Raw genomic sequence first — 27,733 nt, 5'->3', positions numbered from 1 at the left:
TTGACAGGTCTAAAGAATTTTCAGGTGTTAGTCCTGGGCTTGGATCCATCCTTTTGGTTTGAAGCCAAAACTTTAGACTGGAAAAGTAAAAAATCCCAGTGTGGCAGCATGAAATCAGGACATTTTGTACAGGATTCCTGGCTCAGTGTTTGGTGTGGATCTAAAGGCTGAAAACCAGACCAATAATTCCAATAATTCTGAATATTTGTGGGGTTTTTTATCCTAACAGACAGAGTGTGTCTTGAGGGGGATGGGAATGAGAAAGAAAAAGGATCGGAGCACTAATATTTGTGTAACTGTTCAGAAATGAAATAAATCTGCTGCTGTAAAACATGTACACTTCTCTCTAAAGGTAACAAGCTACTTTGAGCACACCTAAACCTCAGCCTCACCAAAATGCATTTTCATGAGCCTGGATTGGAATGGTTCAGGTCATGTTAATGAATTTTAAATTCCTAGGCTTGATTTGGGTTGTGACAAAACACAGAATTGTTTAAGCAGCCCCTGTCCTGCATGTCAATCCAGAGATGTTCTTTATTACTATCTAATCAAACCTCGGCTTGCTTCCTCATGGAACATTTTTCTGTTCAAAAAGAGGGTGCCCACAGGGTTACACACATCCAGATTGCCACAGCAACCAAAGCTCCGAAGGTGAAAAGGATTTCTGAACCCTGCATTTATGTCTGTATTCCACTTCCAACGTCAGCCAGGAAATACAGGCACAGATCTGTGCTGAGCGGGATTTGCATTAATAAAGAATGCAGGGAAAGAGCTGCGCCTCCAAAACACACCGCTGGGATATTTTTCCTTGCTATTCTAAATTAAATCTGTGATGAAATAATTTTGTTTCAAATGCCTTTTATTGCGGCTTTTATTTGTAATTCACTATTCGCTGTAACCAGCGATTGTTGGAGGCTCACAAGCAGAGCATTGAGAGGTTTCCTTTCCATGAATGAAGTTCTGTCCAGCCTGCAAACAGGGACGGCGGTTCAGGAAAATGCCCAGAAGCGCAGGGGAAGATCGGGGGGCTGCGAAAGCAAACGGAGCTTAAAACAGGACAGCTTTGTTTACTTGCCCAAAATAAGCTCGCAGGGCCGGCTTTTAAATCCCGACTGGAGGCGAACTCGCTCGAGATAAAACTGGGAAAATCAGCTTCAGATGCGCGTAGAAGGCGTTTGAGCGGGAGCTTTTTGGCGATTAACATTTCGGGCCGATGTCACCGCTGAAGGCGCTGCGAGCTGCGGGAAGGCGGAGCCGCGGCTCGCCCATAAATGCGAGGCTCCCCGTTCGTTCAGGGCGATCCGCGGGCAGCGAGCGGCGCTGGCAGCGGAGCATCCCCGAGCAGCGCGGCCCTGCAGCGATTCCCCGTGCGGAGCATGAGCGCGGCGGGCGGCGGCAGCTCCGGGAGCCCGGGGGCAGCGCTGCTGCTGGCGCTGCTGCTGGCGCTGCCCGCAGCCCTGAGCGGCTGTAGCTGCGCCCCCGCGCACCCGCAGCAGCTGCTGTGCGATGCTGCCCTCGGTGAGTGCCCCCCGAGCCCCGGGGAACAGGGGCACTGCGCACCCGCTGCAGCCTTTGTGCTGCTCCGGGGCTGGCAGCGCTGGGCTGCAGAGCGGCTGGGCAGTTATCACTTCTGCTGCTTTTATAGAGTTTATATCGTCTATGTGTTCTATAGATAGTAGTTATTCTAGGTGTTATATTCGATATACTTTGTATATGTTATACATTATACAATATACATTATACATTATTTAAATATAATATAATACAATTATAATATAATTATATATTATATATTATACAGTATATAGTACATAGAACATAGTATATAGTATATAGTATATCTTATATATTATACAACATACATTATATATCATATATTACATATTATATATTACACATTACATGTACTATATATTATATAATGTATATTTATATTATATATTATAGATTGTATACTATATATAGTATATTCTATATATTTTATATACAGAGTATAATATATATTGTATATTGTTTATTATATGTTGTATATTCTATATATTTTATATACAGAGTATATTATATATATTTATATATTTTATATACATATATATTATATTATACTTTTTATATTTACATTTTATATATTTTACTTTTATCGTCTATATTTGATATATTTTTAATATATTATATATATTATATTATATTTTCTATATTATGTTGTTATATTATCCTTTTATATTATATACATTATATTTTTATATATTTTACATATTTTATATATTTTACATATTTTATATATTTTACATGTTTTATCTATTTTACATATTTTATATATTTTACCTGTTTTATCTACTTTACATATTTGACAATTTTGATGTATTTGTATATGCGGTCCTAACTTAGAGAATACCTGCGCTTTCCAATATCTACTGCTATATTTACACCACTATCTCCTACGTATAAAGTATTCTATCTGCTATATATAAAATATTCTAGATATAAAATATTCTATCTAAATATGCCTGCAATGTGTAAACTGCCCATATAGACATTTTTATAGCACTTCAGGGAAAAAAAACCAAACCAAAACAACAAAAAAACCCAAAGAACCACAAAAAGTAAGTCCCCAGTTCTAACTTGCTGCAACTTTTGGGTTTTGTTCCGCTATTCTATACTTTCTTGAATTTATTCTTGGGGTTTTCTGTCATTTTCTGGAGCAGGGAACCCACAGGTCCCTTATTTCCTGCAGGTAAACTGGCTACAGCAGCTCCCTTTTGGGACAGTTGTGCCTCGTGACAGCCAGGCAGCACCGTGGTTGTCAAACAACTCATAGAAAGAACCTAAAGATCCCAAAATTAGGCCTCAGGGGGATGAGAAAATGGGACATTTTGAGAAAATGTGTCATTTTGCAGCCTTTTGATTTCATTAGCTCGGGCTAAGGCTGGTTAGGCTCCATGGGGTGTGAAGAGTAAATGTAGAACATGAGTTTCCAAAGTGCCACAGAATTAGCATCTCTATGGGGCAGGCAATACCTTCTGCATACTGATTCATTGCTTTTATGCCCTGACAGAAAATCTTTGTGGCCATGACAAACTCTGAGCTCTGTTTGTGGCCATGAGTTAAATTGGTTTTTAATCTGCCCGTGTTCAGGGGTTTCATGGAGGTACCTCCACCAGGCATTACATGCTTGGGGGTGCTTAAGGAGACAAAGGAAATAAAAGTTGTGCTACAACTAAATGAGTGTGCATTTAACTGTGCAGGAGAAAGTGACAGTTTTTCAACAAACTTAATGTGAAAGTTTTCTGAAATGAACGCTTTTACATACAGGAAACTCAAAGTGTTCAGTATGGGCCACCTTGATGAATATTTTCATTCATAGGGGAGTCATTCTGATGATACAGATTCATATTTACTCCTTTCTTAGATGTATTTTACAGATAGGAACTACATCAAGCTACTTTTTATTCAAATACTGAAGATAATTTTATGTTACAATGTTTGGACTTGATGCTCAAGCTCTCACTCCTATAAATATTCCTATCTAAGTAAACTTCCTCTTTTGGCTGAGGAATGTTTATGTCAAGGATCCCTTTGTCCACTACTTGTACTTTAAAAATACCATTCCTGTGTATCATAAAATGGGAGATGGAGAGAATTCTCCATCCCTATAAGTGCACACGTATTTTTGCACACACATTTGCACACACACACACATAAAACCTGCTCTGAGCGTTCACGGCTGAATTACTGGATGTGCTTTGGCCACAACATTTTGCATGAGCGGAGAGAAATCCCTGGGAAGGAGCAGGAGTGGAGCTGCCTGTCCTGTGTGAGAGGAAGCTGCAGGGAGCAGCTTGGCACAGCAGCTCCCCCAGGCCGGTGCCAGCAGCCTTTGTGGCCAGGAGAGGAGCGGTGCCCGGCAGGAAGGGGCACCCCGGGCTGGGGGCACTGCTCATCCCCTGGGAACTGGGGCTGTGCCTCCACAGCTGCCTCGGGGACACAGCTGTGGCCTCAAGGGGACACATCTGTGACCTTGGGGACACACCTGTGGCCTCAGGGACACATCTGTGGCTTCAGGGAGACATCTGTGACCTTGGGGACACACCTGTGGCTTCAGGGACACACCTGTGGCCTTGGGGACACATCTGTGGCCTCAGAGACACACCTGTGACCTTGGGGACACACCTGTGGCCTTGAGGACACACCTGTGACCATGGGGACACATCTGTGGCCTTGGGGACACACCTGTGGCTTCAGGGACACACCTGTGGCCTTGGGGACACACCTGTGACCTTGAGGATACACCTGTGGCCTTGGGGACACACCTGTGGCCTCGGGGACACATCTGTGACCTTGAGAACACACCTGTGGCCTTGGGGACACACCTGTGGCCTCGGGGACCTCAGGGCCACCCGGCTCGCAGCCATGTGCTGAGACTGTTCCACTTCTCCAGTCATTAAATTCATCAACCCGTTAAGTTCATCCCATGTAGCCACAAACACAGCCAAGGATTTCCCTGCAGGATTTCCTAGCACATCTTACTAAAATAAAGATGCCCTGACCCAAAACTCAGCAGTAAAACCAGAGATAAAGTCTCAAACTTGCTCATGGAGCTGCTACCAAGCATCCCATGTCCTCCAGCCACTGTGTAAAGGTAATATTCTGATTTCCTCCAGCATGACTTTGATGGAGGTGGGGGGATTGAATTGACATTACCTGAACCTCTGATTGAATGTGTGAAGCCACTCAGCAACAGCATTTCTGAGAGATCCAAGGAAAAACAAGCAGAGAAATGAATTTAGTCCGGACAAGCTCTTTTGCTTTGCCTTTCGTTAAGATGATCAGTGCTGTGACATTTTGTCCTTCGCTGCCAGGAAGTTTTTGTGGCTCTAAATGCTCACAGGCAGCGCAGAACCTGAGTGAGCTGGGAGTGCCCAGGGCATTTCTGACAGATCCAGGGTCAGGGAGAGCTCCTGGTCCTGCCTGAAATCAGGGAAGAGTGGAGAGGCTGCAGGTGTTAAGGGCTGGGAAGAACCGTGGGGTTTGCTGGGGTAAATCAGGAGTGACCTTGGCTTTGTTCATCTTCCCACAGAGCCTTCAGAGGATGTGATTTTGTACAGATTGGAGCCATTTTCATGAACTTCTCAGTAGTTTTAAATTTTGCTCCAGAGCGAGGTAACTCCTCATTTGTAGGAAGTGCCTGGCACAGTGAGAGATACAAAACCAGGGATCCATCCCTCTTGTGCTCCTCCAAATGCTGCTGAGACCCCTCTGAACTGAATTCCTTCAGCCCCCAGCAAACACCTCTGCTTCCCCAGAGGACTTTCCCCTGGGAATGGAGAGCTTTAATTAAACATTGTCCGTGTTAATTATCAGTGCTGCCTGCAATGCCCAGGTTTTCTCCTCACAAAAACGTGGGGAGGAGATGCTGGGTAACAGATTCCGTAGTGAGGCCCTGGAGTGCCAATACATGGAAACCCTTTGGAAAATTGCCTTTTTTTGGAGAGAAACATGGATGCAATTGAGTTTACCAGATAGTGCCAAGCTAACAGATTTCCCTTTTACCACTGAATTTGTCATCCTGGCCTCAGTTCTGGACCAATGTGCAATCTGGAGACAGAAATGGGGTATGGACAGCACTGATTCCTTTCTGAAGTCTGGCACTTTAAATTCCTGCTGGTTTTTCCCCTTGGGCTACTTTCTGGACAGTAGGAGAAATATGTAAATACTTCACATTTCTTAGCTGTGTAAAACCAGCTCCCTTCAAAGTTGGTTCTATTCTTTCTGATTTAAACTGTCTTACTATTGTTTTTTCTTAAAATATATATTGAAAATTATGTTTTTACTGAACAGCAATGGCTAACAGGTCTTGAATACATACATATATATATATATATAAAATATAGCTTCAGGAAACAGTTCTGCAGCATTAGGGAAGAGTGGCACATTTCAAAATAGGATGGAAACTTTATAGCTGGAGCTTGGCAGCATTTTCAGCCCATTAAAATCTCCCAAGATCAAGCATTGTAAAGATGTGCCAGATGATATATTGAATTTTAATCACATTTAAACCTAACAGTAAAAAATTTCTTTAAACATGCCAGAATTAAGTTTTCAGAGTCAGCTCTTCTGGGAGATAATCACAATATGCTATTTCTTTATTACTGAGTTTCAAATGAAAACTTTCATGGCTCAGTGTCCCACGATTTTGCCTCTCTGCCATGTAATGTCCAATTTTATGCTGGAATGGATTCATTATGAGGTGGGAAGCAATTTTTGCCAAGTGGGAAAAACCAGCTTTGGGGCATGTGCTGGAAATGGGAGGAGATGTTCTTGCAGGTGAGGAGAGGAGAGGTGAGCAGTGATATTTGATGTTTTACTGTTCCTTTATTGGGTTTTGCTCCCTGCATGGGAAACTTTGCTCACTCACTGAGGCTGCTGAGCCCCCCAGGAGGGTCTGACCCAAATTTAGCTGTGATGCCATTGCCCTTCATGCTTTGGGGGCATCCATGCAGTGACAGCCCCCTCAAAGGACAGTGGGGTGACAAACCCTGGCTTTCTGTGAGGTTTTTGTGAATCCTGCCAAAAATCGGGGCTCGTGATGCTGTTGCTTGGGCAAGACAGCTCCTGGCAGGATCCTGGGTTGTGGGCGATGCTCCCCTGACTTGGGCTCATGGAATCCTGGAATTCCTACAGCTTTTTGGACTTCTCCATAGCATGGAAAACTCATTTCTCTTCCTGCTCTGTGAAGCAGAGGCAGATCCCAGTGCTTTACACCACCTCCTTCCCCTGAGTGCCAGTAATTCACATTTCCAGAGCCACTTGTCACCGGCCAGGAAGGAATGTGCAGCTGCCATTCCTCAGAGCTCACAGGCAGGAGTGGAAGCTGAAATTCTGCTCCAAGATTTGGGAATTGGGTGGCAGAAATGCTGGACTGGGCTCGTGATGTTCCAGTTCCATCCCAAAGAACAGGCAAAAAGCCACCTGAGCGTGGTTCTTGCAAGGATTTGTGTGGGGAGGCAGCACTGGTGCCACTGGAGGAGAGGGCTGCTAGGTGCATCTCCAGAACCAATGAATCCTCTTAAAACAAGCTAAAATTATCCTAATTTCAAAACTGATGCTGGTAGGTTTATGCAGATGGGCTGAAAATGAGCCAAATCTCAGCCTTTTCCTCAGCAAGGGGCTGGGGAAAAAAAGAATTCCTGTGTGTCCCACCAGTGCTCAGGAAACCAGAGTTGGCAGGTAGGAATCATTCCCAATCATTCTTCCCTACAGTCACATTTTTTTACGTGACAAAAGTTAGTTCACCAACAAAAATGATTGAGAAATTAAGTAATCTTTCATCTTTTTTGGCTGTACAGTGCCCTGTCAAACTCAGGTAGAGAAAAGAGGACCAGGTTTCTTTACTTCTCTAAGTACAAAAGAAATAGAAATTATTTTTTCTTCCTTTTATGCATATTTTTATAGATATTAATAGCACTTTCAAATATTTAATTTTTTTTTTAAATGGAAAACATGAATTCTAAGAAATTGTTTAGTTTAAAGGATCTGCTGATGCATTTAGAGAGAAGTAAAAATACCCTGCAAAGGGCCATCACTGGTAAAAATGCCCATGGATGGCAACTCAGGAATAATTGCAGTACACGTAAATTGCTTGGTATCACAGCCTGAAACTTCAAAATGCTTTAAAAAATGCAAAAATCCAAAAAACCCTGGCTGCTCTGGCTGCAGGAATGCTGTGGTGTCAATCCCTGATTACAATTCTGTGTATTTCTACCTGAATATCCAGTGATAAACCTCAATATTCCCATTCAGTGAGTTCCTGGAATGCTGCTGTGGGAATGGCACTGAGTCATTCCCTTTGCAGCTAAACAGTGAAAATAAATTTCACTGAAATATTAATGAAACAGCTTCCCAGGATCCAGCCTGAATTTCCTGTTTGGGAATAGGAAGAATAAGACCTGAATGAGACCTACAAATAACCCTACATCTACTTGAGGGTTTAGGATAGGAGCAAACACTTGGAGAAGTTAAAAAATCCATGGAAAGTTGGTTTCCTACCTCACTTTTCAGTGCTGAATTCAAGACTTAAATCACACTGCCAGTCTCATGCAACTCTAAGAAATGATTCCCAGTATTCTGTAGATGGGTGCTCTTCACCTCATTTCTTGCCATTTCAGCATGAAAATGGGGCTCAGTCTGGGAAAACCCAGAGTTCTCCTTCCCTCTGCTCGCTGGATTTTTGTGGTAGTGTTCCCAACTCTTCAAACTTGGGCTGTAAAATGAGGTGGCATCACAAAATGAAGAAAAGGACAGGGTTTTAAGGAGCCAGACCCACTGAGCACAACATTCCTGTCAATTAGAACATAGCTGAAAATTGTAACATAATTTAATGGAAAAAGAAACAATCCCAGAGCTGGCTATTAGGTAGTAAAATGAAATTTCAGAAGAATTGTGCTGGTTGCCTGACATAGAAGTAACTCAATCACATCAACTTGTTGCTGAATGTGCTCTAAATTCAGGAGCAAACCAAATAACTGAGTTACTTTTATTTAAAATCATTTGTTGTAATTCTGGGAAACGAAACCCCCTCATTTCAAAAACAACATTCTGCACACACTGAGGGGAGAAACAAAGATTAAATAATATAAAACAGAGACCGTGAAAGGCTGCCAACTTCTTAATCCTATTAATGTGCCAACTTTAATCCCAAACTTTCTCATTAAAAACTATCTCAGCAATGTGGGGTTCCTTCCGCCCCGAGGAAGGGCCGTGTCCCCATGAATGGAAATCCACAATAACATCATGTATGTTGTTCCACAGGCTTTGGAGCATAAAGAGAGTGTTATTCTCCAGCTGAAATTAGGCAGATGTTGATTGCCAGTCAAATGATGTGGTATCTGAGGCTTGTGAAGCAGAGAGAAATGTTTCTGGTAACATGAGGAGCAGCTGTGAAAATAAAGCTGGCCTTGAACAGCATTAGGAAATCAGGGTAGATTTTAGGTGATGTTTAAGTTAAAAGAATCCCACACTTCTCTTAAAAATACATTCATCTCTTCTATTTGAAAGTTGATAAAACTGAGATACTAAAACCTCACTCATAAATTGAATGTATTCTTCTAATAAATAAATAAGTAATTAAATAAAACCACATAATCTTCTGGTTTGACAAGGAAGCCAAACCAAATCAACTCCTGCCTTTAACATGAGGAATTTTTGCATCCTGAGCCAAAAACACAGAGATGCACAAAATCCTGACCTACCTGAGAGTCCTAATGAGTTTAAACATTGGCTTTGCACACCCCAAAAGCCTGAACTGGAAATGCAGTTTGGGTGCAGACTGGAACAGTTCTGTGTTAAAACTCTACAGAGAAACCAAACCCTGGGAAGCATTCACGCTGAGAAATGATGCAGTGCAAATTAATATCCATATCAAGGAGTAATTAGAAAATCCTCAGTGTCTGCTTTACCGACTTTGAGAAGACTTCTGGGGGTTTCAGTCCTCAAAAGTTTCTGTGGGGTTTCAGCCCAAGTCATGAACTCCACTGTAAGGCTTTGATTTCTCAGTTACAGATATGATTATCTCACCACCCTTATCTTCTCAACTGGAAACATCAGCAAGACTAAGAAATGCTCTTCCATACATTGCTTTCCATAGAATAAAGGGAAAAGTCTTGCTAGAGTTACAGTTAAGTTCTTCAACAAGCTCTGTGCTTATAGATCCAAAACACTTTTGTTCAAATAGTCCAGAAATCTCCACAATTTTCCTTTCTCCTGATTTCAAAACCTGTGCTTCAGGTGATCACTGTGCTGATGATTCAGTTGTTTTACAGTTGGCTATAAGCATTGATGGAATATCAGGAATCAAAAATACAAAGCAGGAAAAATAAAACTGCCTTTATATCCCAGCTGGCAGAAACATCTTTTGAAATGAAGATTCCTCGGCTTTGGGTCTGGGAGTTGTGGAGCAAGAGGGACAATGTAGACTTAGAGATGAGAAATGCATCCTGCAAAGGCAGAGGAGGTTTTTTCACCCTCACTCAGTAGTGGGCCAGCTTTGCTGCTGCTCGTTCTGTTTGCATCTAGAACTGAACTCCTCCCACAGCCCCAGACATCTGAGCTGAGTTACAGTTTGGAAATGAAGCTACTGTTTGCTGCTCTGTCCTGTTGAAAGATTAATTGATAGATGAGCCATTTGTTAAAACCATTTGTTTTTCTTCAGCTGTTTAAAGATCATTCAAAGAGCGTTCAGCACTGACTTGTTCTCAAAAGATAAATAAAAATGTAGGGTTTCCACTCCTGAAAGAATCAGGATGAGGTAGCACCTCAGCAAATCCTGAAGTAAACATCTTTCCCCCTCTCCTTAAGTCTGAAACAATTCCAGGCTGTGCAATAATTCTGAAATCAACACTTCAAAAGAAGGGTTGCAGTCTCCTGGATATTGAAAGCATTGAAGGCTGTGTGGGACACCTGCACTCCAAGGCTGTGACAGGAGCCACTGGAAAATTTTCCCCGATTTTCTCTCAGGGCAGTGTGTTGCATCCATCTCATCCCCAACCTGGCAGTGCCAGCAATAATTTGGCAGCACTCCTGTGGGAATTCAGGAGTCCTTTCTGACCTCCCTCTCACAAACACTGCCTGAACCATTCTGACACACATCAGTCTTTATTCAGTGCCCAGACTCCACTTCCAGCCCAGCCCTTTCCCAACACTGGGAATCTTCTGTACAGGAATTAAAAAAAAAAAATGGATATTTTGAGCTATTTCCAGAGGTGGTGATGGTGGCCAGCAAGTTTTGCTTAAAAAGCCCCCAACAAAGCCAATTGGAGGTAAAACACTTGGACAGCCATGGCAGAGGTGGCCTGGGACTGACTGGAAGTGTCCCAGTAAATTCATAACAACCAGATTCTGAAAGATCCAATTAAATAGGAATTGCAAAAGTGAGAGTTGCCTGAGCTCAGCTCAGGCTGCTTATTGTAAATAAAGATTAGGATTCACATGCCAACAAGTTGCAATGCAAATATGTGAAGCAGTAAAAAGCAGGAGAGCTTTTGCAAACACAGACAACAAACCTTTTTCCTTCAATACAGACCACCTCAAATTATGTGAGATGGAGTTACAGCACTAGCAGATCCTCTTTTTTTGGACTCAGACTAAAGAAAAATGAAGGCAATTATAAGTGGGAAAAGGACAAAAAAAATTGGCATTTTCATGAGTGTAGTTGGCAAATCCTTCAGCACGAGCAGATAAACCCAGAAAATTTGCTCTTCAGGGACTTGCTTTGGAAAGGTCTTAAACAGTTCAGGTTAAAGGCAATTTACTGAGCCATTAAATCAGTCTGGTGGCACTGGCAGGGATGGCTGCTCATGGCAGAAATGCTCCCAGGGATGTTTGGAATACATGCAGACATTCCCAGAGCTTTCAAATGACTGACATGGTACCACTGCCACTCCTGTTGGAAACCAACACGTGCAAATCAAATACTGAAACACCAAGAAAACAAAACCTTCATTCTCCCCACAATTATCTCTGAAATAATCTGCTTTAAAAATATCAGTGTGTGTCTTTAAAGGTACACATTGGGTATTACATTAATTCTTAATTCAATTAATCCTTAATTAATCATTTTCTGTCCATCATCTTCTGTTTGCTCCTTTTTGGTAGCATTAGTGATACCTGTGAGCTTCAATCAGATTTACAATCTGTGTTAGCAACGCTTCTTTCTTCCTCTCATATGTATTCTGAGAAATTACAATATTTTCTGTATACATGAATATTTCAGCAAGTTAATTTGCTCTCTTCATTGGTGAGAATCAAAGCTTTACCACAAGCAAATATGGCAAGTAAATCTCTGCCACCACTGAATAATCCAGCATGTTTAAAAAGGCAGGGAAAGGGAGAGTAGCAATGCTGGACAGATGGGACAATTGCTCTAAATTATGGAGGAAGATTTTACAACCTCTTGTACATTTAGAGGTTTTGTGAGCAATACAAATCAGCAGCCAATAGAGCATGTTTAATTTAGAATTCTATCCAAGGTATCTATTCTACCTTTCCCATCCTGTGCAGTGTTGCTTTAAGGGGGTTCATTAATTTTGGTCTGTTGTGACAAATTCTGTGCAGACTCCTCTTCTTTTTCGAGGCTGATTATTCATTCTCCTTGCCTGCTGACTCTGTTCCCTCTCTGCCAGAAAAGTTAAGTGTCTCGGATGTCTAGTTCCCTAGCTAAAGAATATTTTTTGTCATATCTCTGTACTCCTGAAACCAAAGTGTTCCACACTGTTCTTGGGTTCCTTGGCAGCCCTGATAGAATTTCTTGCCATTATTCTCCTCCCAGATACCAAGAGTGGACCACAGTATATTGGCCTCAGCTTCTGTGCCCTCCAGACACAAAGATGCTCAATGAAATAACGTGATCATGCCCTCTCTCCAGAGATTTTCTTGGACTCCTTGCATTATTTTACCATGACCTGACTTTAGGTGACTGCAGTAGATGTGGTTCTGCTCACAAAGTTATTTTGCACTCTGGTTGCTCACATTTCAATTTTTGGCCAGCTCCAGATGCCTGACATCAAGCAGAGGCAGAGCTGAGCTGCAGTGGTGTTTGCTGGCCAGGCTGCACGCAGACATTGCCCCTGGAGCAGCTCTCCCCAGGAATTCCAGTCCCTTCTGGGACTTCCAGCTTCATCTCTGGTCTCACACTGAGCCCTCTGAATTCATTCACCACCCAAACTGAAGATGGGCACTGCTGAAAATCTCATTATCACACTTGTCCCCAGTCTTCTCTTACAGAATACAAATTTTAGCACTTGTGGTGACAGGGTGTTAATAAAACCCCTTCTTTCTTAATCCCACAGCAACCCCCTGAAGGAAATCACCAGTCCTTTGGATGAGAAAATTTGTTAATGGAAAACTCTTGGCTAAGTTTTGTTCTGACTGGAACAAAACCTATGGCAGCACCAACACTGCACTGGGGTATTTCCAGGTGGTTTATCCCAATATTCAAATGAAAATCATCAGTATTACACCATTGATTAGTTAATGCAGCAGCTCTGGAAGCTTCCGTTACATGACTGCAAAATAAATTAGGATATATAAAATAGGAAATGTGGAAAGTGATCCAGTTACTTAAATGAGGAGTTCTTAAAAATAGACAAGCACATCTTTATCAGGTGGTGTAACACTGAAAGAATTGCCACAGGATGGATTTCTATCTTGCTGCAGCCAGCTAAGAAAGCAGAATAACACACCTGGAAGTAACCCCAGGGACAGGGACTGCCATTGCCACCTGGCCTGCAGAGCCCAGAGCCAGTTCAGCTCTTTCCTGCTTTATTCTAATATTATTCCAATATTCTAAATTCTATTCTATTATTCTATTATTCTATTATTCTATTATTCTATTATTCTATTATTTTATTATTCTATTATTCTAAAATCTATTTTATTATTCTAAATCACTAGACCTGAAAACTTGACTTTTACAGCTCCAAACCCCTCATGTGGACTCTTCTGCAGCTTCTTTTGACAAATTCTTTCTGTGTATACGCCCAAGACACCTCAGAGCCAATGTCATGTTCCAAGCATGTTTGAGTGGCCTGGGATCAGAACTGCTGCAGTGCAGGAAAGGGAGAATGGCACAAGGATTATTTGGATTCCTTTGGATATTTAAAACAGTGTTGGAGCTCACTAAAGTGTTGCAATGAGGCAAAATCCTCTTCCAGTAACTTATTTTGAGAAAAAAAAAAGAGTCTACATATACACTTGTGAGGAAATAAAAGCCCTCTTCTCCCCCACCCCCCAAAACTTTTGGACAAGAAGAGTTTTTGAACTGAGTTTGCATAAACTCCAGGTCTCTGTGGCTGGGGCTCCAGCAGTTGTCACTGTGGGATTTTCTCTTTACCAGAATTCTGTGGGTGGGATCTGGTAGGAATTTGAGATATTTATGGAGCAAGTTTTAAGCTCCTGCACCCCAAAGAGGGAAGAAGTTGTGATAGATAGATAATAAATAGATGATAGAAGTCTGAGTTAAAAGAAGAGTGAGCAGAAACAGCTTCATGTTGTTTGTGAAAGTGCTTTCGTTTTGGTGAAAGGACAGATTCTTACAGAGAGAAGTTAATTTGAATATAAGTGCCTTCAAAATGATGCACATCCATATTCTGTGTCCATAGATCTGCTACATTCCAAACTGTACATTCTGTCTGACATGGTATTTCAGAAAAAAACCCACTTTTTGGATGCTTTTCATCTATATTTAGGATGCCATCCTCAGTCCAACCATGTATCAGCCACACACTTTCATTTAGGTCCCTCTCCTTGTGCTTTTTATTCCTTGTCCCTCCAAGAGCAAGAACATCTAAGAACAGCTTGACTGAAGTGTCAGACATTAAAGAGACAGGTGGAAAGAAGTGATCAAAAATTACTCTTTATATTTTAGGTAATTAAATGAAAGTGCTAAATTGAGGCTTTAAAATATAAGAGAAGAAAAAAAAAAGGGCTTCATGAATCCTGATAACTTTTTATGACTTATATCTTTTCCTATCAGCAAAGTTTTTGAAGTCTCATTTCAAGGTTTTTGTAGCAAAGCTGATTGTGATTATAAACTTGTGAGATAGGAGCTCAGCTTTCCTGATTTCTTGAGAGGAAGACTGCTTAGAAGAGGTGGAAATCACATTTCGATTCACAGAGCTAGGGTGTAACCTGAAAAAAACCTGAAGTGAACTGGAGGCACAACTGAAACACAGATTCTTCCTCAATATGCCTATATCTATTTATCTATGTATCTATTTATCTATCTATTTATCTATTTATCTATTTATCTATTTATCTATTTATCTATTTATCTATTTATCTATTTATCTATTTATCTAAGTATTTATCTATTTAAAACAAGAATGCACATAAGGATTTATATACAATATATCATTTCTCTTATGTCCAGCAGAATCTCAATATCTTCCTAGATAATTATTTTTCGCTGTGCAGTTGCTGGTACTTAACAGACAGCGGAGGAAAAGATCTCACTTCATCAGTTTTTTACCTTCTCCTTGACCTGCTGGTTCTTAGGATTATGAAGTTTATCTGGGGAGTTGGAGTAGTAAAATTGATTATTTTAGCTGAGTAAAGTTGCCTGTCTTCTAACACTTGGACTGTGGAAAGTAGCTTGAGGATAATCTCACCACTTAAGTACAGTAATATTATATAAAACAATAGACAGTGTAATACAGAATGTATTATTTAATAATGCCAGCTTGTAACAATGACAGGAATTCTTCACTCAACGCTTTTCCCTCAGTTATTGCCTTAAAAATAACTCAGAGTCTAAAAAGGACACTACTTTTAGGGAATATATGAATTTCAGTGGACAAAGTGCAAGGATTTTGTTTATCCAGATTCCATCCATATCTGTGCCTGGGGATGGGCCCTGCAGTGACTGCTCAGTTCTTTGTGTCTTCTCTCCCTTCTTATTTCATCGTTTTTGTCACTGTGGTGGAGTAAAATCAATTTCATGGCAGGGAATTTCCTCAGACTAAGGAAATGTACCCATAAGAAAAGCAGCTCCTCATGATCACAAAAATCTCTGACCCACAAGGTGATGATACAGTTTATTTCCAGGTATTAATTAGTGTAGCCAATTCCAGAAGGAAATCTCCCAGGTTTGGGAAAGATGCTGCTAATGCCTAACTCTCTGCCCTTATTGCATATAAACACTTCGGTGTTGTAGAAATCCTGACACTTTTCTCCTGACTATATAAACACATATATCAAAGGATAAACTAAAGATGTTCTGTGTTTTACCCAGTTAAAATGATCTTCTACTGATTTACAAATGATTGGGAGGAAAGAAGGAGTAAATATATTCTTAATACATTTCTAAATTAGAGTGCCCAAGGACTGAGCATTGTCCTCCTGTCCCTCAAATTCATTTCCTTTCAGTTCAGTCACCTGAGACAACCTACAGCTGCAAAGTGAGGAGAAAAAATGACATTTTATCGAAGTTGAGTCCACAGAAAAGCTACATCCTCCCACTGAAAAACTGAAGTCTGTATTTTTAGTGCAGAACAAATCGGAGGCATTCGGAATTACTGGCACTGAAATATGAAATCTGTGCCTATGTATTCCATAGATGCAAATTCCTCATAAGGAAGCAATAACAGCTAAAATGACATTATTACTGAACAACCAGAGGCTGTTCTCACTCACACAGAAAGGCCAAACCAGGCGTGGAACACTTGAAACCATGTCCTGAAAAGAAGTGCAGAGTCGGAGGAATCCTGAGCCCCCTGAACCACGAGCGAGGAGAGGGAGATGCCCAGGAATGCTCCAGCAGGAAGTGCTTGTGGTTAAAAACAGGAGCAACCACATGAATCAGAGGTTTGAGGAGACAGCTAGACGACACTGATGGCAAAAAAATATTAATGCACAGAAAATAAAAATCTAAAGGAACCCAAGAAGAATTAAAAGGCGCCAAAAGATCTCAGTGCGTTTGAATCTGGTTTCAGGAGAACAGAAGGGTAAAACCCAAATAGCTGAAAGTCTAGACAATTAAACTTTCTTCCTGTTAAAATAAAATTCTCAATTGGTTCCCCTTTGCCATCTGGAAGCTTTCTCTTAAACAAACGAATGAAACACAGACATCACAAAAATGCTTCTGATTTTCATCTCCACAGCCACTAAGAGATCTCTTCATGACAAACCCCAGCACGTTACACTTTCAGCCTTGCACAACTCCACAGAGACCCCTGGAGCTAGCAGGGATTATCTGTAACCTTCCTCTCATGTGCTAACAAGTAGAATTTCATAAAAATATGGAAGTGCACAATGTTTCAACATTAAACACGTGGGGAAAGTAGTTTTAATTATCCCACGCTGAGTAGGCAGGAAAAGATTTCCTGCACATAAACTCTGTTATGAGAAAACTCTGTTACTGGGAAAATAATGTTGTTTTCTCAGCCCTTTCCTCCAGAATTGAACAGACTCTTTAATGAGAAATCCTTTTTTACTTTTTAGGGAGTAATGATGCAAAGGAGAGCATCTCAAAACCAAACAACACCATCCTAATTTGTCCCTGCCAGCAGCGTAGAGCGCGCACAATCCACAACACTTTTCCCTGGAAGGAGATCAGAGCGCTGCAGACACACAGTTAATTTGTGGGATTGCTCACATCTGCAGATGATTAAAGAGATGCTGCCACTTTCCATGTGAAACGAGGAGCTTGGTGCTCGTATTTAAAAGAACTCTTTCCTCCCAAGGAATCTGGAATGCTCCTCAAGAAGGGTTTAATGGCTCAAGAGCAGGGAGCATCCTGCTGGAGCTTGGAAGCTGCAACATGTGGATTGTTCCATGCAGTTTGCTCTGCTCATGAGTAGGGAAATGGGAATTTTTCCAGGGTTAGGTGGGACTCACCTCTACCTGGCTGCATTTCCTATTCCTTTTATTTAGCTATGATGTTAAATACAATAAAAATGAGGTCAATCTAGTAAAAAAACTGAGTTTTTGAGGAGGAGAACACGTGATTTTGATGTCACAAAACTTTCCTCTGCTCTGGCTTTGCCAGTCTCTCTCCACAAGCACAGACTGTTCTAACCCAGGAGCAGTGGCCATCCAGAATGGAGCAAAAGCAGGGCTCTCACTAATTTTGGGGGATAAAATCCCCAAAGGAATTTTGGCCATGCCCATGTTCTTAGAACCCACTGTGCCAAAGTGTCATGGCATATTTTAAACATCACACACAAGAGAGATGCCACAAAGAAAGAGAGAGGGAAAGAATCCATTTCTTCTTTCATAAAATCTCCTACTCTCCTTGATTAAAGAACAGGAAATAAATGAAGTACATCCAAACAGGAAGTAATTGATTTCTACACAACTAATGGTGTGCTCTGTCAAGCCTCAGAAAAGTGAATATAAGATTATTCTAATTTCATGCATGAAATCAGTGCTTTAATCTTGCCTGGCACAGGCTTCCAGGGGTTTACTTCAAGCCTATTTATTTGATCAACAATTCTGTCATCAACAGAAGTGTCCCTTTCCTCTGCTCACTGATTATAATGATGGGTATTTTGTCACATTTTATTGGATTCAAGTCTTCCAGAGATTTTGATGGACTTTTTTTGTCAAAACTGAGTGGTAACATCAATCAGGTTTCCAGATTCTTGGAAATTTGGGTTTACATCACAGACAGCCCACTTCCTTTTGTTTTCAGGAGCTCAGTTGGTGTTCTTACGGTAAAATCTTTAAAACCTACTTGTTAGCATTGTCAAAACAATGCTAAAATCTATCAATATAATTTTCATTTTTGCTTGTAAAATTTGGCATCTTCTCATTTGCATTAAAATCTCTTTCTTTCTCTCTTTCTCTCTCTCTCTCTTCCAGTGATCCGAGCAAAAATATCCAGTGAAAAGGTGGTTCCTGCCAGCGATGATCCCCTTGATACCCACAAAATGATCCGGTATGAAATCAAACAAATAAAGGTACATGGAATCACTCAGCTTTTTTGAAGTTCAATGCTGATAACCTCTGCATATTTCAGCCCAAAATAACTTAGCCCAAAATGCTGGGAAAGCTGGAAAAGGCTCCAGCTGCCCCCGCAGTTAGACCCAGATGAACTACACAGAATAAATCAAAAGAGGGATTAAAAAAGGGAAATAAAAAAAGGAAAAAAGGAAAGTGTCCTGACATTCAGGAGGTTTTTGCTAAATAATGATATTTTGATGAAGAATTTTGTTACTCCTAGTTTTGAAGGCACCACAAAATGTGCTTCATTCTGTGAGTGGTGTCAGTACATCAGGTTTTGGAGGATTCCTGATCACCTGTGCTCTGATGGTGTGGCTGCTCTGCACCGTCCAAACTTTCCAAACAGAGGGGAGCATTTCCAGCTTAGAGAGAAAACCCTTTGTTCATTGTGAACAGGGATATTTGCAAGGCCAGGTCCTTCCCTCATATTCACATCAACAAAAATCCATTTGTGTGAGTGTTGCTGGGGAAGCAAACACCCAGAGACACAGATTGAGAATCTCACAGGATTTTCCCACTCTTTGTTCAGCTCCAATAAAAAGATAATATTCATTAATACAATTTAAGAACACATGTCCTGAGCCCATTGAAGTCACCCTCATACTCTAACTGATGTTAAAATGATCAAGATTTACCTTTTTTCTGGAATATACAAGAAGCAGGGAATATCTCTAAATTATAATGAAAAAATGAAAAAATATGTGAGTGTGCACAGGTGAGGTGGGTTGATCAGTTGGTTTTCAAGGTAATTTCATCTCTCACTTTTCACTGAATATTATTTTATAATTTTTTCACTTTCACATTTACTGGGAATGCTTAAGAACATCATTATGGGTGGCTACATGCTTTCAAAAAAAATTCAACCATTCAAGTTGTATCCACTGATCCAATCCCCTCGCAGGAGTTTAAGTAGAAAGAATCTTTGGTAAACAGGAATATCTCAAAGTGCTCACAAGGATGGTTATCACACATGACTTCTGTGAAGGTTTGATAGCAATTTCAACAAGCCAGTCTCTACCTTGTTAAACAAACCCCAAAGCTCGTCACCATCTGCCACTTCCTGTCTCCTTAAATATTAAGGGTATATTCAAATGTTTCTTTACAGAAATAAGAACATCAATGCCAGAGAATTCCCTTTCCTCCCACTGGCACTTGAATGTGCTGCTGCCACTCTGCAGCACTTCAGGAACTTGAGAGAAATGCAAATCATTTTATACCTCAGCACAAACAAGCAGTCTAATCTGAGTGATTGTTTTCAGCCTATAATCCCACTCTTTAGAACACTAAAATCTCTGAAATATATTTCTGTACTGAAGCTGCTTTGGAGTTTCTCCCTAATTTTGACCAGTGGAGGCCTGTTCAAAACTCAGGCAGCAGAAAGAGGTGTTTATTTAATTCCACTCAGGTTCAGAGGGCGAGTCAGCCAGGCCTGGACAAAGCAGAGATGTATTTTTTATAAAAGGTGCTCTACATGGTCACACTCAAGCTTAGACTAACAACAGAAGGGTTGTGATAAACCCTACCCCTCAAATCCTTCCTTCTCACCAGAGAGAGTTCAGGACCAAACCTTCCCCTGCCCCAGGACCCAGCTCCCTGCTCCAGGGAGGGAGGGATTTGGGGAAGGGAAGGGTTTTGGTTGGAAAACAAGAGCTCTGTGAGCTGCCCATCCTCTGTGGGGTCACCTGTGCACCCAGTGTGGCACCACAGCAAACCCAGCAAGGCAGCTGTGCCTGATGGACCCACAGAGAGGGGTGACCTGTGGCACCCCAAAATATAACTGAGGCAAAAATTACACGCTGAACAATTACTCAGTTTGCTGAGCAGCTCAGGATGGAGCTTGGTCACACCACATCTCAGCTCAGCTGACAGCATTTTAAAGAGTTTAACTCCAGAGTGTGTGTGAATGGCGAGAATATTCTCTGCTCACTGCTCCCATCTTCTCTGGAGCGCTGGTGATGGTTTCTCCTGATGCCTGCAGTCCCACAAACTGCAGGGTCCTTGGCATTGCCACAGGGCTCTGGGTGATCCAGAGCAGGAGCGGCACAGGCTGAGGGAAAGGCCGGCAATTTGCTGTCTCTAACACAGCAAGGAAGAACAGACCCTCCAGTCATTGCTTCTGAGCTATAAAATGAGCAAAAAATTATCACAAAAATTCAGAAAAGTTATCACCTCAGGGTGAGTTTTGGGGAGGGCTTTTAGACCACTCAGATATTCACACTTTCCTCATCAATTCTCCCCTCTTGGAAAGGGAACACAGAGCCCTTGGAGGTGATATTGGACTGTAACATTCAGCACAACGCTGCTGTTTCTCTGCTCTATTGCTCCCAGTGTTGTTGAGCTGCTCCATTAATGTCATGGCTTAAATTCTGTTTCTCTCATTTGAAATCCAGTGCATTAGGCTTAGCATTAAAATGTTGCTATTCTGGACAGAAATATTAGATATTGTTTTGATGTTCATTTTCAGAAAGAAAAAAAATAACAGTGGGGATATTAATTTTATAGGGATGGGTTGGCATGTCAAGAAGCCAGAAATGTTTTCAATTACTGTTCTTTTCTTGCAATATTTACAGCATTATATTGAGGAGAGAAGATAGTATGTGATTTATGTGCAATTGAGTATTTCTTCATAATATTTTTGTAACTGTCTTGGTCATCACACTCATTCTAAAATCTTAAAGCCAAGCCATGTGCTGGTGCTGGTTCTGCCCCTCAGGAGGACAGGGACAGTGCCCATACAGATTTCTGTAGCAGGTTCACTTCTCTCTATCCCCAAAACCTCACTCTATTTTCCTATTTCTATAAAGTGCTGCCAGGAGCTCAGGTGAACACTGACCATGCATCAGTGCAGAACCAAATCCAACCATCTTATCCCTCTACAGAGAAATATCCAAGCTTTCAGGAGAAGGGAGAGTATGACTGAGAAGATTAAATACGATTTTCTGAGTTAAGCACAAGATTATCATCTTTAGTAATGACTATAACAACTATATAGGTCAAAACCAGAGATAAATCAGACAGTAATTTAAAAAAAACCCAACCAAACACGAAAAAAACCTGCAACAGAACAAACACTAACCTCATGTAAATATTAACTAAATCTCCATTATGCATTGCTGTGGGTATTGAGGGGTTTTATAGCTAAATCAAGGTGTGCTGTCTGCACAAAGCCTCCAAAGTTGAGACCAAAGGCTGAGATATCCTGGAGAAGCTGTTCCCTACAACACCCTGAAGGTTTCTGAACGTGGAGAGAGCTTGAGGCAAAGGCCACTTGCAGAGCTCACGTGGTGGCCCCGTACCAGACACATTTTCCTCATCATCTTGGAGATGTTCTGGGATTCCCACTGCTGCTTTGGACAGGCTGCCAGTTTGTTTTGTGTTTTGCTCTGCCTGGGCCTGTTTGTTTTTTTTCTCCAAAGCATTTCAAATCCCAGCTAATATTTTTGGATCGGCCAAGCGGTGACAACAACGTTGGCTTTCTTCCCCCCTCCGTAAATAAGGCTTCAGAAAAACCAACATATTACAGAGTATTTTCTAGTGGCCTGTGCTATTTAAATCTCCTGGGAGGGCTTGAGGAACACAAACACATTTTCCAGGGACACCAGCTGCAACTGGGAGAGCTGTGAGCCCCTGCCATTGTCCCCAGCTGTCAACACGTGGCATGATGTCACCGGGCTGGTGGTGGCACACGAGGTGATGACAGGCACTCGGCAGCACCTCCTGCTCCCTCCTCGGAGCTGTGCTTGCACACAGCTAAGCTTGTTCTCGTCTTTTCATGGCTCATCTTCCATTTCTTTTTGGGGTTGAAGCTGCTGGTTAAGGGTGTTGGAGTCTGAGACACAAAGTGTGTGCACAGGTTTCTAATATTTAACTCTAAGGTCCAGAAAAACACTGAATTTCATATAACATGAAATTTATGGGCATATTTTCATGGTGAAAACATGAAAACAACTGTTAAAGTTAGATAGAAAAGCTAAAAGTGTGTATATTAGAGAGTTTCTTAAGTCACTGGGTGAAAAAGTAAGTGTTTAAAAATAGTTTAGAAAGCAGAAAACAAGATGAAGGATTTAGAATGTTGTTTCTTTTCCTTCTTTCTTCTTCATATTCTTCTCTTAGAGATTTTTGGGTAATACTGAGTGATTAGACAAAAAATGAATGCTGCAGTGCAACCCATTTTGTGCTTTCAAAACCAAAGTGAGCCACAAAGTGAGCCACAAGGGTATTTTGTACCATCAGAGCAAAATGAATCAGATTGCAGTGATTTGAACTTGTGCAGATAGTCTGGAGAGACCTGCCAAGTTTTGTAATAACATTCTAATAAACATGAGAAACAAGATTCTAACGAGCTCGGGAGTTTTCTTCAAATCCCACGAGGGAAGATCCTAAAGGAGCTCAGCCCAAAGGAGACTGAGAAATCCAGGAGTAAAGAAAATACAGAAGAAGTGCAGCAGAATCAGAGAAAGAAAAAAAAAATTAAAAATAATTTTTAAAAATGTTACAAAGGGGCAGCCAGTCTGAAAAATGCTTTGATCCCAAATGTCTCCATTTTGGGGCTTGCAGGGTGTAAATCCCAAGGGCTGGCTCACGTTTTCCAACAGTTCTTTGAGAAGGTCCCACTGGTGAGAATTTTGGCTATGGAAAAGCACTTCAAGTATGAAACCAATGCTCAGGAAATGCTCAGTTCCTCAGCAGGCTTGGTGAACCAGGAGATCCCAACAACAGTGATCAAGAGAAAATTCCCCAGAGGAATACACTGAGAAATATTTGCATTTTGGTCGAGGTGAATGCTTGTCTCTGCATTTCTCCTTGAATGGAAGATGTCAGTAGAATATCAATTGAAGAGAAGATTTTAAGAATCCATTAAATACACCAAAAAAAGCATATTTTAAAAGCTATAATTTTAAAAAAAAATAAGACCAACTTAATTTTCTCCTAAAACTCTTGGATGTATTTCATTAAGTTTAGAGAAAAAGTCCAGTTTTTGGTGTTTTCTCACATTAATTCAGACTTTGGGGCCTTCTCTAAAGAGACTCACCCTGTATCTCTTCCAGCTCTTGTTTACAATGGTTTTTTCATGCTTGTTTTCCACTACTGACTCTCTGTTTCTGATCATTTTCAGATGTTTAAAGGATTTGAAAAGCTCAAGGATGTCCAATATGTCTACACCCCTTTTGATTCATCACTCTGTGGAGTGAAACTAGAAGCCAACAACAAAAAACAGTATCTTCTAACAGGTAAAATGCAGCAAAATTAATGTTCCTGGAAATTCAGAAGTAGCTGCTTAGAGTGAATTTGCTAAAATATGCTAAAAAGGAATGTATTTATGTGCTAAATACAAACACAAAGGGATGTAAAAACTGTGTTCTGCTGTAGTTATGGTGTGATCTTATATGTTTTCCACCCTTCCTCCAGCACTCTTAGAGCACTTCCAAAGGAAGTGAAGGTCAATAATGATATAATCAGTAAATAGGAGGAATTTTGATTCAGTATTTGCTGTTATTATTTGATTAAAACCAACAGTGCTGATTTTCTCAGGAATGCAGAGGTGCATAATGAGAAAACACGTGCCTGTCTGTCTGCAGGTCTGGGGTTCCAAGTAACTACAGATTTTTCTAGAAAATCCTAAAAATCCTCTTTAACTGCATTTGTATCCACCCCTTGCTGGCAGATTTTCAACATCTTTAGAAAAATATCCTTCAACCTTTTACATCCACACAACTTGCAATTTGAAGAATATTCTCTGTTACAATTATATCAAATTTAAAATTTTTGAAGTATTACCAATTTGGTGCAATTGGTTAAAAACTCAAGGTATTCTTACACTTCTAATATTTAGAAAACACTTCTATTGCTTTGACTTTTTGCGTTTTTCATGCTGCAGGCCAGATTTTAAGTGATGGCAAAGTGCTGATCCACTTGTGCAACTACATTGAGCCGTGGGATGATTTATCCTTATCTCAGAAGAAGAGCCTGAATCAGAGGTACCAGATGGGCTGTGGCTGCAAGGTGAGTGCAGAGCAGATAAATGCAAATAAACACCATTTATTTGTATTTTTGAAAATAAACCCCAGTTCAGAGGAAGCTGCTAGGTGAGTGCAGGGCAGATAAATGTAAATAAACACCATTTATTTGTATTTTTGGGAATAAACCCCAGTTCAGAGGAAGCTGCAAGGTGAGTGCAGGGCAGAGCAACACCTGTTGTCTTGCACACTATTCATTTGTATTTTTAAGAATAAACACCACTCAAAAGGAAGCTGCAAGGTGAGTGGAGGGCAGATAAACGCAAATAAACACTGTTTATTTTTATTTTTGATAATAAACCCAAATTCAGAGGAAGCTGCAAGGTGAGTGCAGGGCGGATAAATGCAAATAAACACTGTTTATTGTATTTTTGAGAATAAACCCCAGTTCAGAGGAAGTTGGAAGGTGACTGCAGGGTGGTAAATTCAAATAAACACCATTCATTGTATTTTTGAGAATAAACCCCATTTCAGAGGAATCTTCAAGGTGAGTGCAAGGCAGATAAATGTGAATAAACACTCTTTATTGTATTTTTGGGAATAAACCCCAGTTCAGAGGAATCTTCAAGGTGAGTGCAAGGCAGATAAATGCAAATAAACACCATTTATTGTATTTTTGGGAATAACCCCAATTCAGGGGAAGCTGCAAGATGAGTTCAGGGCGGATATATGCAAATAAACACCGTTTATTGTATTTTTGGGAATACACCGCAGCCTGTAGCGGCTGCAGGGTACTGAAGGAGCTCTTTGCCCCCAGATCACCACGTGCTACATGGTGCCCTGCTCCATCACGGCCCCCAACGAGTGCCTGTGGACAGACTGGCTGATCGAGAGGAGGCTCTACGGGCACCAGGCCCGCCACTACGCCTGCATCAAGAGGAGCGATGGCACCTGCAGCTGGTACCGAGGGGGGCCTCCCCCCGAGAAGGAATTCATCGACATCAGCGAGCCCTGAAGCGCTCTCCGGCCCTGCAAACGCGACCCTGGGGGGCTCAGCGGCTCTGAGCTGCCGTGGTCTGGCCTATCTTGCTTAGAAACAAACACCAGTTGTCCCCAAAGAGTCGGGGGGTTGGCGCTGGTGCAGGACGAGGGACAAACCTCCTGCTCTGCTCTGCTGTGCTTTGCACAGAGGGCTGGCACTGTCCTCCAAGTTCCCTTTTTGCCAATATGAATGTACGAGAACAAAAGAGTTGCCAGAATTTTGCCCCACCCCCCCCAAAATTTGATAACCTGCAGATTAAGAGCTCCCCGTGTTTTATTCCAAATCTTTCCGATGAACTGCGGAATGTTTTATAGAACTGTTTTTTGGGGTTTTTTTTTTCTGTATGAAAGTCTTGGATACGAAAGAATTATTGTACAGTGTATATGTAAAGTATTATAACAATGTGCTATTAAAAAAAAAAAAAGGATTCACAAATATTTCCTTATCTGTCGAAATGAGTTGAATACTTCTGTGATTAAAACAATCTGTGCTCCACATTTTGTATGTTCCTTATGTCACAGCTTCCTTTACCCACAGAGTTGTAACTTCCATTGATAGATAAATTAAGGAACAGCTTTGATAATCAAAACCCCCTTCCCAAGTCAGCATTCCTATGGACTAACCAGAGCTTGCTGAAGGAAAAGCCAGATTTTTAAACATTAATCCATGGATTTTAGCATTCCATGGAATAAGTTCCAAGCCCAAATGATGACAGGCTTAAAGTGCTCAGAACTACAAAAACCATGTCCATCCTCAGGGCAGCTGCAGCCCTTAACACCTCCCTAAATACATGACCAGGTATTTGTACCCCAGCACTGTTCAAACTTTAGAAACTCATGTGCAAGTACATGCAATAAAATATTGCCTAGCTTACACTGCAATGATTTCTGGAAGCTCCCAGATTTTTGACCCTGTTTAATAGGATTGAATTAGTTTTGATTCACGAGCACCCACCATACTCTGTCAGTGAATTTGGCTACCTGTGAACTCAAACTGGAAAAGGGTTACAACACATTTTGCCTGTAACTTTTTTCGTGTCTTAACTTTCCCGAATTGGTGACTGGAGTTAGTAACTAATCCCTCACACATGTTTTTAAGTTTATAAAAGTAACTCAATTCACAGTGGTGAAACTTTGGGAAGTGTAAATGCCAAAGTTCAGACTATTTGTGCCCCACAAGAAAGGGGGAGAGCCCTTGGGCAGGATGGGAATCTCCAGTAGCTGCCCTTTTTGACAGACTTTACTATCTAAAGGACAGGATATGCTCTTCTGAGAAAAAAAGATTTATTTTCTCTGCAATTAAGTTTATGCATTTCCAGTGAAATGCAAATGGTGCATGGCCAACAGGAAAACATGTCACTATTACTTTCAGGAATATGTGTCCCGTAATAAATAAAAGCCAATGTTTCACTTTTGATCTACTGTAAATCAGTCTGGCTCTTTTAATCTACAACCCTAAATTAAAACCATATCTATGTAAAGCCCAGCTTGTTTTCTGCTTTACTCAAATCAAAAATTTCCTAACACTAACACTTTGGAGCATAGACTTACATAAATGAAACAAAAAGAATAAGAAGCTATGTTTCTTCCAAAAAATAATTGATATTGCAGTGACAGCATTGGCAGGGCTATTTACTGACAGTACTGTACATTTCTATTATGAATTTTCAGAAAGATTCAAAGCCAGGCCTAATTTCCTCATATCAGATCAAACTAATTCCTAGAGAAGCCCACAGAGGTTAATAACCACAAAGGTTAATATTCAGTGGTTAATAAATATTCAGTACCAGTTCTGTAGCATTTGTCTCCAAATCCATTTTGATGGGATTTTTTTAGCCTTTTGGATAACACTGCAGCAAGCAGGTGTTTTCTGCTTTTTAACTCACCAGAGCTCTGCTCCTATTTCAGTTTTATAGAAATTAGACCTTAAACTCAATTCACCCAGCCCAGATTGCCTTCTCTGTCCACTCTGCACAAAGAAATGCTTTCTCTGATATTTAGAAATAATAAATTATTATTTCTAACTATCTGTTCTGGACAGACTGTAATACAAATTAGTTTTAAAAACATTTTCTATTTGTCCTGCTATAAAATATCCCACACAAGATGTTTCACAATTAAGTTCTGTCTACTTTGATTTCTGGCTGAGCAGAAATCTGCCCAAACTTCCCACAAGGGATGGTACAAAGATTACATTTATTTCTTTCTTCCCTCATATCAATAAATGTGGCAACAAGAGCTTT

The 27,733-nt window shown here is 40.9% G+C and overlaps 2 protein-coding genes across 3 annotated transcripts in view; one reads left to right on the top strand and one right to left on the bottom strand.

Annotated features, from left to right (window-relative positions):
- The window catches only part of SYN2 (synapsin II), a 160,508-nt gene that overhangs the window by 48,344 nt on the left and 84,431 nt on the right, over window positions 1-27,733 (bottom strand). The window lies entirely within an intron of this gene.
- On the top strand, window positions 1,257-26,918 carry TIMP4 (TIMP metallopeptidase inhibitor 4). Of its 2 annotated transcripts, none has more exons than XM_058845287.1 (5): window positions 1,257-1,518; window positions 18,352-18,449; window positions 23,609-23,723; window positions 24,371-24,495; window positions 25,267-26,918. In XM_058845287.1, exons 1-5 carry the CDS (start codon window positions 1,272-1,274, stop codon window positions 25,462-25,464), a joined length of 783 nt encoding a protein of 260 aa, XP_058701270.1. In that variant the 5' UTR covers window positions 1,257-1,271; the 3' UTR covers window positions 25,465-26,918. The 2 variants fall into 2 exon arrangements, with proteins under 2 accessions (XP_058701270.1, XP_058701271.1); XM_058845288.1 differs by lacking the exon at window positions 25,267-26,918 and adding an exon at window positions 24,997-25,015 and having other exon boundaries at window positions 24,371-24,578.

Source organism: Poecile atricapillus, chromosome 9, assembly GCF_030490865.1.
Source record: "Poecile atricapillus isolate bPoeAtr1 chromosome 9, bPoeAtr1.hap1, whole genome shotgun sequence".
NCBI classification, from domain to species: domain Eukaryota; kingdom Metazoa; phylum Chordata; class Aves; order Passeriformes; family Paridae; genus Poecile; species Poecile atricapillus.
This window is presented reverse-complemented; position numbering and strand designations above follow the sequence as displayed.